This window comes from Tursiops truncatus, chromosome 9 (genome assembly GCF_011762595.2).
Source record: "Tursiops truncatus isolate mTurTru1 chromosome 9, mTurTru1.mat.Y, whole genome shotgun sequence".
In the NCBI taxonomy this organism is placed as follows: domain Eukaryota; kingdom Metazoa; phylum Chordata; class Mammalia; order Artiodactyla; family Delphinidae; genus Tursiops; species Tursiops truncatus.
Window position 1 is genome coordinate 25,117,405 of NC_047042.1, and position 13,861 is coordinate 25,131,265.

General features: G+C 36.5%; 1 protein-coding gene across 5 annotated transcripts in view; it reads right to left on the reverse strand.

Moving 5' to 3' along the window:
• The window catches only part of CACNA2D1 (calcium voltage-gated channel auxiliary subunit alpha2delta 1), a 513,328-nt gene that overhangs the window by 394,616 nt on the left and 104,851 nt on the right, over positions 1-13,861 (reverse strand). For all 5 annotated transcript variants that reach the window (XM_073809606.1, XM_073809607.1, XM_019940505.3 and 2 more), the window contains one exon: positions 6,044-6,160. In XM_073809606.1, the coding sequence (XP_073665707.1) occupies positions 6,044-6,160 (117 nt within the window). The remainder of the gene's footprint in view (positions 1-6,043; positions 6,161-13,861) is intronic.

Sequence of the window (13,861 nt, forward strand, 5' to 3'; positions counted from 1 at the left end):
CAGGATATACCATAATTGAAAAAGTATCACTAGAAAAAGCTGTTTATGATAACCTTGATCCTGTTTCCTTTGAGCAAAATGTTTAGAGACCTCCATTTATTCAGCAGGTCCCCTTGGCTGGGCTGGTTGGTGAATAATGAGACCATTGGTTTCATTCACCTCCATCGTTCTGGAGGCACCACTGGAGGCTGCACTGTTTTATTGAAAAGCTTTCTCCTATAAACTGTTCATTAACTCTTTTTCAGCCTAGTTCAGGCTACAATAAATGTTAACAACAATGTTAAATCATTTTTTCTTCTTTGCTTCCAAACATTGCTTTGAGATCATTTAAAAATAATTCAACAATATTAGCAGGATAATCATCATACTGAGCCAGTTTCTAACACACAGAATAAGCAAGTGTCAGAAAAATAGTCATTTACAGATCTAGCTTTGAAATAAAGAGCTGAAATTACCAGTGTTGGCTTAGAGGGAAAAAAAGAAAATAGATTTGGAAACAGAAGTCCTAAAATTGAATTCCACCACTACCTCAGGTTATCTATGGTCTTCAGGTCCCCTCTGAATTTTCCTAAGTTACAAAACAAGAGTAAATACATTTTTTTAATGTGCCTACGTCATAGATTTCTGGAAGAGCCTAATGTACATGAATCATCAGAATCATAACGTTTTTGTACAGTCACAAAAACAAAACAAAGCCAAATAAACAACTATTTGAGTGCAAACTCTGTTCTGCTAGCAAAGGCATGGTTTTAGTGCAAAGGCAAGTGTTTTTTTTTTTTTAATCAATTTCTCTTTCAGCTCTTCCTAAGGCTGGTTTGATGGAGCAGATCAAAGACCATGGCACAAAATGAATGTGAATAAAAAGTCAAAATAAATGCTGAAATTGAAAAAGAAAATATTGGTCAAAGTAGTCTAAACATATAACTAACACAAGGTAAGCATAAAGCAATGAAATAAGTGGTATTTTAGTTTTTAATCAACAGGCTATAAAAGACAGAATTAACATTTTAATGTCCAAATACATAAAAACTGTGTACATGCATGCACAAAAAAAATTATTACAGATACTGAAGAGTAATCATTCTACTAAAAAAAAAATCTCTAGTTCATCTTCTTTTTTAAAAAGCTGAATTATTAAACATAAACTGTTAGGTAATTTATTTAGTACATATGTAAGAAAAGACAGTTCTATTTACTTCTCTTTCACAGATTTTATATCTATAATATATTTTCAAAGGTATCTTAGTTTGAGAACCTTGATGCTAAAGAACAGTAACAGTTTTAAGTCTTCACATTCAAATAAAAATGAAATGTTTTTCAATACCGTATATTTTATTTCATTGAATCATTTTTTGAAAGTGCTTCATTGATATAGGATTCACTGACAAATTCATAGCCTTCCAGAATATTCTATCAGCTGCCACATCTAATTCTTAATCAGTCTGAATGAACAGTAGTTTACAGCATACTACTTAGCCTTTGTTTCTTCTTAGTTATGATTATACACTTCTTTAGACCGAAGGATATATTTGTGTAATAGGTAAGAATGAGAACTTAAAGTTGGACGTACCTGAATTTGAATCCTCTTACATTCTTACTACTCAAAATATAGTCTTTGTATCAGGACCATCACCTGGGAGCTTATTAGAAATGCAGTATCTCTGACCAAATCTACTGAATAGAAATCTGCATTCTAACAAGAACCAGGGGTGAACCAAATGCACATTAAAGTTTGAGAAACACTGGCCTACCTTGCTTTGTTAAATACATTTCATTGGGCAAGTTAAAGGAATCCTCAAAGACCCAGCTTCCTCATTGAAAAATGAGACTAATAATGGTGTCTAGAGCACAGCATTATTGTGAGAAATAATCAGATAATGCTACTTGGTAAACAGTAAGATCTAACTGGCATTAAATTTTATCATCTACCTCAAATTTGTATATTCAAGATATTTTCCAATATATTTATTTATGTAATTACATTGGTACCCCACCCAGATAAATTAAAGCTCCTTTAATCCAGAAGTCTGTCTGAGTATAAGCCTCCAACAAAGTAGAAGTAAATTAATAATGCCATCTTGCATTCATTTACAATACAATGCAGCACCTGTTTTTCAATTAGACTCAAAATATTCCTCTTCCAAATAATGTATTTTATTTTCATAGAATCAAAAAAGTTAAATAAAGAATCTAGTTTGAAAACAAACATGAATCCTTCTCCCTCACATAAAATCTAACTAATTCTACATTTAATTAGTCATTGTGTATTCTGCCATCATGTGCTTAAGATAGTCACTGATCGCACAGGACTCAAATAATGCACCAGATGTCTAGACCTTCAATTCCAAATGATAAAAAGGAAAGTCTCATTAGGCTCCCATTTTAATCCAATTAAGGCAAGATACATCCTACTTCATTCTATGACCTTTTGCAAAGGACTGTGATGTCCAGATTACCTGCTTCCTACATCTGGAGAAAAAATGTAAGCTGATAAAAATCAATATAAATGGAATCATTTTCAGTTGTCATTAGTGAATATTAATCACTTAAGTAGAAAGCACCTAATTTCTATTAGATAAACTTTTAATCAAAACATATTTACATCCATAAATGATGCTTTAAAAGGGTATTCACATCTCCATAATTGAAGATAATAATGCTTTGAATCTTCCAGTCATGAAAGTTTACCTTACCATTTATACATTTCTTAAAAATTGTTTCATAGAAGACCTTAATAGACTTTTCTCCAAAGAAGACGTACAGATAGCCAGCAGGCACATGAAAAAATGCTCAGTATCACTAATTATTAGAGAAATGCAAATCAAAACTACAATGAGGTACCACCTCATACCAATCAAAATGGCCACCATTAAAAAGTCTGCAAGTAACAAATGCTGGAGAGGGTGTGGAGAAAAGGGAACCCTCCTACACTGTTGGTGGGAGTGTAAGTTGGTGTAGCCACTATGGAAAACAGTATGGAGGTTCATCAGAAAACTCAAAACAGTGTTACCATATGATCCAGCAATCCCACTCCTGGGCATATACCCAGACAAAACTATAATTCAAAAAGATACAGGCACCCCTATGTTCATAGCAGCACTATTCACAATAGCCAAGACATGGAAACAACCTAAAAGTCCACTGACAGATGAAGAAGACGTGGTACACGTATACAATGGAATACTACTCAGCCATAAAAAGGAACAAAATAATGCCAAATGCAGCGACAAAGATGCAACTAAAGATTATCATACTAAGTGAAGTAAAGTCAGAAAGAGAAAGACAAATACCATATGATATCACTTACATGTGGAATCTAAAATATGGCATAAATGAACCTATCTACAAAACAGAAACAGCCTCACAGACATAGACAACAGACCTATGGTTTCCAAGGGGCAGGAGGGAAGGGAGTTAGTAGAGGCAAACTATTACATTTAGAATGGATAAACAACAAGGTCCTACTGTAGAGCACAGGGAACTATACCCAGTTGGCTGGGATAAACCGTAATGGAAAAGAATACTCAAAAAAGGGTATATATGTGTATAACTGAGCCACTTTGCTGTACAGCAGAAATTGCACAACACTGTAAATCAACTATACATCAATTAAAAAGAAATTAAGTGTTTCAACTTCTGGCAATATGGCATACCAAATATTCCAAAGGCCCCTCCTACTTCAACAAGATCCTGGATACTTTAAGAAACATAAAAATGTATAAGGGCCAAAAAAACACAAGGACAATTTCTGAGTGCCAAGGTATATATATAATACATTAATCTAAAACTCTGAGCTGTAAGTGATAAGTAAACAGGGAATTCAGAGTTATCCTGGAACAAACACCTGTAACAGTGCTGAGATCTGTAGAATAAGAGGAGCTAAACTTCAGCTCCAGCATTACCTCTAACAAAAGATGCATAAGAACTTTATGAAGAAATTTTTAAACTTTATTAAACGGTATTAAAGTAGCTAAGTGGAAAGAATATCATGTTTATCAATAGAAAGACAAAATATCATAATGATATCAATTCTTCCAAATTTGGTTTGAGTCAACGCAATACCATTCAAAATCCCAGTAAAGATTTTTTTGCATAATAGCATGCTGAATCTAAAATTTAGGTACAGTATGAAGGTTCAAGAACACTCAAGATCCTTTTGAAGAGGAACATGGTGAGAAGGTGTGTCTACCAGCTTGATAAATGGGCTTCACTGGGGGAAGGTAAACTATTTAATAAATGGCCCCAGGAAGACTGATTAGAAAATAATTTAATTTGTATTGCAACTTATAACTATATACTAAGGCTTCCCTGGTGGCTCAGTGGTTAAGAATCTGCCTGCCAATGCAGGGGACATGGGTTCGAGGCCTGGTCCGGGAGGATCTCACATGCCCTGGAGCAACTAAACCCATGCACCACAACTACTGAGCCTGCGCTCTAGAGCCTGTGAGCCACAACTACTGAGCCCATGTGCCACAACTACTGAAGCCCACGCACCCTAGAGCCCATGCTCTGCAACAAGAGAAACCACCACAATGAGAAGCCCACGCACCACAACAGAGTAGCCCCCACTTGCCGTAACTAGAGAAAGCCGCGCATAGCAAGGAAGAACCAAAGCCGCCAAAAATAAATAAATAAATTTATAAAATTATTTTTAAAAACTATGTACTAATATTAGCTACAGGTGGGTTAAATAAATCTGAAAGAAATGGAACCTTTTAGAATACTTAAAAAATATTTATAACCTCAGGGTAGGGAAGCCTTTCTTAAACAAAACACACCCCAAAATACTAATAATTTTTTTAAAGTTGACTTTGCATCAAAATTGAGAACTTACTTTATCAAAATATACCATAAAGACAATGAAAAGCCGAGTCACAAACTGGAAAAAGATATTTGCATCACATGTAACTTAAATAAATTACCATCAAGAATAGATAACTTACAAATCAATTTAAACAATTAAAATGTGCAAAAGGTATGAAGAGATATGTCACTGATAAGGAAACAAGAATGGTCAGTGAATATAAAACAAGATGTCCACCTCATTAGTAATAAGCAGAGGTACCATTTGGTACTCATTTGGTTACCTATAATTAAGAAGTCTGATATTGCCACTTATCGGCCAGAATATGGACCAATGCGGACTCAAATACTGCTAGTGGAGGTCTAAATTGATGCAACTATTTGGGAAAATCATTGTCATACTTGTATAAAGGTGATTTTGTGAATACCCTACAGTCAGGTAATTCTACTGTCACGTACTGACCCTACAGAAATTCTTACACATGTGCACCAGGAGACTTGTTCCAAGAAAATGTAGCCACCCTGTTCATGGTAGCACCTATTTGGAAACAATCCAAATAATAATTTACCAGCAGAGAATAAATGAATAAATTAAGATAGAGCCTCAGAAAATAGTATTTTACCATGAATAAAAATGAATTAAAGCTAAGCACAAACATCTAGATAAATCACGCAAACATAATGTTGACAGAAGAATGCAAGTGGCTGATGACTACATACAGCATAATGTGATTTTAATAAAGCTGATAAACAAGCAAGCTAACACATGTTTAGCCAAACATCTACGTGAGGTACAGCTACTTTTAGAGAGCCAAGAAATGAGTAATGAAATGTCTAGCGTATTGGCTACCCCTGGCAGGGAGGCAGGGTGATGAGACAGGAAAGTACTACAAAGGCAGCTTTAAGGATGCTGGCCATATTCATGGGTTTTACATTGTATGATCTATTTAAACATGACTATTATGCATCATAACTTACATATGTATAAAAAGATGTATGTACCAATTAAATTACGGTTTCTCTGTATTTAAATCACCTAATATAAGAAAATAAACTAATAATTAGATATAAGCTAACTCATTATTTGGTGTTCACAGTTCATCTTTTATGAACATATCACTGAACACAGTTTCTCAGGAAAAGAAAGCATACTAAAGAAAACCTCCAAATAAAACATGAAAGATAAATAATAAATGAGTAATGGAAAATAATAAAATGAGCAGATACAATTTAAACTCACCACCAGGGCTTTGGATCTGTTGCTCAGAAGTTTCTCAATATCCCTGGCTGCAATTTCCACCAGCTGGCGTGCGTTATTTGGTTCCACGGTATACAAATCTTGGTATTTCTCATAAATCTGTATGAAGGGAAAATAAAATTAATAAGAACAATAATTGCTTATTTGGCTCCTAAATGCTCATTAGAATATATTTAAAACCATAAACAACTGATTTGAAAGGCAACCCCTTTCCTTTCTTCATCTTGATCTTTTCTGAGTTTAGGTGTGTCCGAAATATATATATAAATATCAATTTGCTGTAAGACCACAACCTCACCAAAATAGTGTGTCATGTTAACAGGTTGTAAAACATCTTGTACCACAGTGGTTTGTGTATGCAATTTTGTGACCTGAAGTTGTACCCCCAACCTCAAAACCTGGTATTAACTGCTTTCAGCATTTTAAAGAAAGAGGGAGGCCATTCTAGAAAACAGAAGAATTAAGCACAGGAGGTCAAACCTGGAGGATGTGTGCAGTGAACAAAGGTTGGGGGAAGCGGAATACGATACTGTGATGAGGGAGACTTGCACTTTTTCCCTCGCTGCAATCACTGAGGCTAAAAACTATGCTGCTAAGCTTTATGACCAGAAAGAGAGACACGGAGAATGAAACCCCTCCCCTGCTCAGGTTCATCCTGGTGACCCAGGGAACTTCATTTCACAGAGAAGAGGAAGGTCACTGAGCTCTACATTAAAGTTTGGTTAAAGCTGTAACAGTATAAACATTTTTATTATGAAATTGAAATTTTTTTTAATTCAGCAAATAAAACTATACTGAAAGTAAGCTAGACAGCAATAGGAAAACAACTACGTTTCTGGCTCACTTCAGTGTTTATGGAAGGAATTCCCCAGAGTGGCAATAAGATGCACCTGGTTTACCGAGCTTGTACGCTCCTAGCAAGAGAGGAAGAATTAAAGAAAGGAGGGAGAAAAAAAAAAAAAACAGTGACTGTGTTTGTGACTGGAGGGCCGAGCTGAGAAGGAAATCCCTTATGCATCCAACAGATGGGCTGCACATGCATGACTAAACCATCTTTGAAAGCCAGGGACTGGCAGGTTTCTACCGTCTCATGAGAAGTGAAACCAGGCACAAGTAGGAACCGGTTCAACCCTGCTTTTTACTGGCATAACGCCAGCATTCTGTGTTACTACCAACAGGTTCTACAGCCTGCTCCCAGCTGAGCATGGATGCTGCTGGTGAACACTGGCTTCAAAAGTTCACAAAGGGCTTCCCTGGTGGCGCAGTGGTTGAGAGTCCGCCTGCCGATGCAGGGGACACGGGTTCGTGCCCCGGTCCGGGAAGATCCCACATGCCGCGGAACGTCTGGGCCCGTGAGCCATGGCCGCTGAGCCTGCACGTCTGGAGCCTGTGCTCCGCAATGGGAGAGGCCACAACAGTGAGAGACCCGCGTACCGCAAAAAAAAAAAAAAAAAAAAAAAAAAGTTCACAAATACATATGCTAATATTTATTTTTTTAAGTATTTTGGTTTTCCATGAAGTTATACATTTTTATTTAAGTGATTAAAACATACCAATCTTTTAATTAAAAACAATTAACTATAATTAAATTAATAAACTAATCAATAGTTTAAGATTTCAAACTCTTACTGCTAAAATTATCCTTTTCAAACCGTGAGGCTTTTCTCACATTTGTTTGAATTTTGACCTTGTAGGTTTTCATTCCAATTATTCAAGGCACGATAACTTAGCCATATAAAATTCCTATATTTAGTTTCATTCAGGATTCCTGCATATTACTGGATTGCCTCTGCTTTCTTCTACTGATGAGTAGATTACTGAGTCCTATTTTTAAAGACCCAGGTTATCCATGAAGTACTCCCTCCAACCCAAGGCTGCCTCTTTCATTTCAGCCTAAAATGCCATCCAGGAACATGTACTCCTGAATAGATTAATTGATTTTGGAGTACAAACAGATAAACCTCAACATCACTTTAACTGATACAGGATATTTAGCTCTTTGCAGCAAAACGGATATAGCTAATTGGTGTGAAAGGCAGTTGTGCTTTGTACCATTAATATCTTGTCCATTTCTGTCTGAAGTCTAACCTCCTTCCTGTGGTATAGGAACTCAAATAGAATTGAGAGTTGGTAAAGATTAGTTCAGGACACACAATCTCTACTTCACATTATATACTACAGTTAATGGCATTTATTAGTCATTATCTATGTACGCCAGACACATTACAGGTGCTATAAAGACTGAATGAATTATAAATCAGAAGAAACAATTTTAGTTCAAGTATATGTATTTTTCTCAAATAGATACAGAATATTCTCACAAGTTCTGTTTATACTGTAATTTTTAAATGCGTAGAAAATAAAAAATAAGGTCTAGGTTGCAAATAAACTATAATAAATAAAGGAAAGGAAGCTTAAGCCTAGATCCCCAATGTAAATATCCTACCGTTTACTTTTTTATGTATAAAACCACATTTGAAATGTTTCCTTTGTAATAAAAATGAATTAGAACCATATAACTGCCCCCACCAAAAGAACTGGACCTTGCTTCTGGTTTCAAAGAATGCAGTATTCTTTTTTGTTGCATGAGATACTGTGAAGGCTCTCAAAAAGTCTCCTGGTGTATGTTCAGTAAACAATTTTCAGAGTAGAAGGTTTCACGTGGATGTTTAAGATGATCTATTTCCATAATTTACAGATATTTATAATTCTTTCCACCACTAAAATAAACCACATTTCTCCAATATTTAACATGTTAACATATGAATATTTTAAAGAGCCTAAAGTATCTTTTCTTTTCCTCTTCCTAGCTTTTTTTCCTTTTTTAAAAATTAATTATCTGCTTTACCATTTTACCCTATGTTTCTCCTGCAAGAAAAAGAGCATGGTGGAAATAATATGAGTTTCTGGCACCAGATAGAGCTCAATTCAAATCACATGTCAACTCCTCACACGCTATGTGACACTGGCTTCCATTTCTTCTACTAGAAAGAACGCAGCACATAAAGAGAATTCAAGACAGGATCTTTTTCCTCCTGACTGTATATTAATATGCTTTAATTTTTTGTGTAGTTCAAACCTTCTCACTGCCACCCTTGACACTAGTTTTGACAAAAAGAATACCTGTTGCTTGCACATTCCTTCTTTCCTACAATCTTAGTTAACTGGCTTTAATGTTCTTTCACTACTAAATTCACAGGCCAAGTTGTGCTGTGATGAAAACAGAGACTATGGTTTCCCTACCCTTTTCACTGAAAACTTCTTTCTAAGTCTCTTTGCTCTAAATAAGTCCATGGTTTTTTCAGAATAATACATTTAAAAATTACTTCATATGTAATATCTAAAAAGTGACAGCACTCATTGATATAATCGCTTAGTAAACATACCTAAAGAAATGTTTCAGAAGTCTTAATACTTAGTATTACACCATGGAATTATGCCATGAAATAATACCAATACCCCAGAGGTGTTTACTAAAAGCTAGATAGGCTTCCAAGTTTTGGATGACCTAGACGATTATATTAGCAATCACATTCAGGCAGCTACTCTGAGGTGTTTCACATACATCATTTACTCACTTTAAGAAATCTAAAAAATATCTTTAATTAACCAATTGTATTAGTGAGAACAGTAGGTTTCAGGCTTTGGAATACCAGAGTGGAGGGAGTTTAAATCCCATTTCACATCATTCAGGAGCAAACCACTGCCTAGAGCAGCAGGCCACATGATAATGTGTCATGTTTAGGTAAAGGGAGTCTGCAGTGCCACTGTAGGCCCAGGACCTTCCTTGGCTTCAGCAGGATGTAAAGAAATAGGAAAGCCCTTTAGGATGAACAAGAAAGGTAGCTGAGAATTAAGGATCAGTATGTCTGCTAGGAGACCGTCTCGGTGCAGGTTCAGGGGGATCCTAATGCAGAGACAGAGATGGACAGTGGGAAGCAGAGGTCCAGCTGAAGGACGATGGTGACAATCAATCATCCAGAGCTGAGGCACCCTACACAGGCTGGAGAGACTGGCCGAGCTCTTAGCGGCAATTACATTAATAACCATATCGAGAGAACAGAAGAGAGCAAATACACCAGATATCTTACCACATAAGTTTCCCCTTACACCCAGATGCCCAGGAGAAAAGTTAAGAAAATCAGAGAATACTGAAAGAGAGTTGAAACTTAGAATTTATTGAATACATAATTGGCCACAAGAGGCTGTTTTAAACTGAAAGAGACTAACCTTGAAATGCTGAGACTAATTTTTTTCCCCTCCTGGGAGAGAGAATGGCAGCCCATGGTAAGTTAAGTTCCCTAAAGAGAAACAAAGTCAAATTTCTGCATATTAAACTTTAAATATGAAAATTTTGACAGCCCCTTCCCTCAGTGCTTTTACATTTACTTTCCTCCAATGGAACTTGTCCTGGACAAGCCAGCAAGACCTCTGCCATCTTTCTGAAGGGCATTTCTCCTTGGACAGTCCCTGATGAAACAGGAGTTTCCTTACAAATGGGTAGCAATATTCTAATGTAAGACCTTGCCCTTGGCCCCTACCTAATTGCATCAGGGCACATCAGACCTTGAAGCAGCTAATTTCTGAATTAATGGCCTGTGAGGAGTCAGGTACAAAGGATCCATATAAACAAGGATAATATACTGAACCAATCAGATTCTCTCACCATAGGATGACAAGTTGGATGGATCAAGGGCAGAAGCAGCAACAAAAGTGAAAAGAGGAAAGGAGGAAAACAGTCTTCAGATACTATTGAGTGACATAAGTGATGGCTGTGGTAGGTAGAATAGTGACCTTCCAAAGATACTCACATCCTAATCTCTAGAACCTGTGACTATGTTGTTACATGGCAAAGGGGAATTAAGTTTGCAGAAGAAGTTTTGCTAATCAGCTGCACTTAAAGAGATTATCCTGTATTGTCCTGGTGAGTACAATGTAATCACAAAGGTCCTAAAAATGGAAGAGGAAAATGTAACCATGCAAGAGAAAACCAGAGAGATGGCAACGTCAGAAGAAATCAGCCTGTGTTGCTGGCTTTCAAGAGGGAGGAAAAGGGCCATGAGTCAAGGAAAGGACTTCTGATCTATAGCATTGTAACATAATAAATCTGTGTTATAAATATATAGTAATTTGTCACACTAACAAGAGAAAACTAACACAGTGAGTTAGCTGTGAAGAGCCCCCAGCTGAGAGGCAAACAATACTCAGCCTTTGGGGCTGCCTTAGCTCCGGACGTTCCCTCCCACTGCCCAAACTATCTTCTAAATGCCTTTAATTCTTGCTGAAACCCAGGCTCTTCCCGAGTTCCCTTAAATGTACTACCTTTATTTTTCTTTTACGGGTAGTTCTATGATACACTCCCCAAGTGATTCACTCTGCCAAAAACTAAAAATGCTACGAAGCATTTTTGTAAGTTGTGATTAACATTATTTATTACTACTTTGCATGTCCATTTCATTAGTCACCAGATTCACTTCAATGAAATGAAAAATGAGCTCTACCGTGAGAAATGCACAATTTCCGTTAGACTTTATGATATAATGAAATTATCTCAGGACTCCCATTACAACCTTCATAATTGTATAGGATTCTGAAAAGAAACTTTAGACAGAAGAGCTAAAAATATAAAGCATAGATGGCACACTGTACAAAAATATATATGAATTGGGTGAATAAATATGATTCCACCTCATAGTAATGAAAGGTGGGATTAAGAGAAAATGTTACAATATAACCCTCATCATCATTCTAACTTCACTATCTTTATTGGCTAAATTCATATAACTTCAATACTAATGCAGGCAGGAAAAGAGATTCACTGTCTCCTCCACTGCTTTAGATATTCACAAAATCAGTTTTACTTTTAGTTGAACTTTGCAATGTGAGATGGTTTGGTGGTTTTTTTTTTCTTTATTAAGTGTTCCATGGCCTTTTGAAATACATGTTCCCTAGCAACTTAGAAAGTCTTGTTTCTAAAAGATGCATTAACACAAAAGTACGATATAATTTTCTTTCTTGGTCACTTTCAAGGATGAAAGTTCCCTTAAGAAATTTTACGATTCAAAAGTAAAGTCTTTCTTTTAATTTATCATAAATCTCATCATCATCTAAGCTGGCCAACACAGAGAGATGTTGAGATATGGGAAGACTCCTTTATCTAAGGTAAAGAGTAACTAGTGACACTAAAATCTGAATTGATATTGGAATATATTTTACAAAAAAAAAAAAAAAAAAAAAACACCTACCTTCCTCCTTTGAAAATTAGCTGAATTTTAAAAAGTGAACTTTGCCATAAAAAATATGCAGTATTTCCTAGTTAACCCCCAAGCTCTTCAAACTCTCTCCTCTTCCCCTTTGATTAAAAAAGTGAATAACGCACTCTCTTAAACAAAAGTCAAGTTTTAAAATGCATTAGTTGTATTATACTGTCAGTTACGTCACCTAACACAGTTGGGTAAAAAATGAATGCCAACACCAACTGCTGAAATATATTAATCCAATACAGTTTGCGTAAACTTATGAAGATATAAGCACTCATCTCATAAGATGAAAAGCATTATATTAATATCATTAAAAGAATCAAATTTGGGCTTCCCTGGTGGTGCAGTGGTTGAGAGTCCGCCTGCCGATGCAGGGGACACGGGTTCGTGCCCCGGTCCGGGAAGGTCCCACATGCCGCGGAGCGGCTGGGCCCGTGAGCCATGGCCAATGAGCCTGTGCATCCGGAGCCTGTGCTCCGCAACGGGGGAGGCCACAACAGTGAGAGGCCCGCGTATCGCAAAAAAAAAAAAAACAAAAAAAAAAGAATCAAATTTGATAGTCTACAACTTCATTTTAGGTAAATTACAGCCCCCCTCCTTTTTTTTCTTTTCCCAATAACCTAGGGTTTTTTTTGCTTTTTTTTTGAAAATTGGGGTATACTTGCTTTACAGTGTTGTGTTAGTTTCTGCTGTACAATGAAGTGAATCAGCTACACATACACATACATCCCCTCCCTCTTGGACCTCCCTCCCCCACCATACTACCTTTGAAATTTTTATGGCTTCAGATTTCTATTTTGCTACCTTTAAGCATATGCAAAGATCATCTAACATATAAGTATCATGTTTATTATGTATTTCCTACTTCTCTTAACCACAATGTTAGTGTCAAGAGGACAGAGACTTTTGCCCATTTCGTTCACTGGTACAGTCCAGCACATAGTATAGTGCCTGGCATGCAGTGAGCACTCAGTAAATACTGATGGCATGAATGACTGAATGGACAGTGACACTGGTACTATGTCAGGCTTTTCTAGGAATGTGAATGCTTACTTTAACGAGGGCTTCCTTGTATTTTAAAATCAATATCTATTCTGAACCAAAAACAAACGAGGCTATGTAAGGACCTATGCAGTTACATAGTGAAATAAAAACACAACACCTAAATGACAATTAGATTCTAATAATAAATACACAAAATAAGGTAATGATCAATATGAGGAAGAGTATTAGAGGTATAGAAAATTGTGCTGTCAGAATTCAGAGGAAATTAAATCACATGGGTTATGATAGTCCGAAACATGGTGAAAGATGGTATTACAGCCATGCTTCAAATGAAATGTGCATTAATAAGGAGAGAAAGAAATCTGAATGTGTGCGATACAAGGAATTATTGGACAATATTGAAAAGCAGGGCTTCCCTGGTGGCGCAGTGGTTGAGGGTCTGCCTGCTAATGCGGGGGACACGGGTTCGAGTCCTGGTCTGGGAGAATCCCACATGCCGCGGAGCGACTGGGCCCGTGTGCCGCGGCTACTGAGC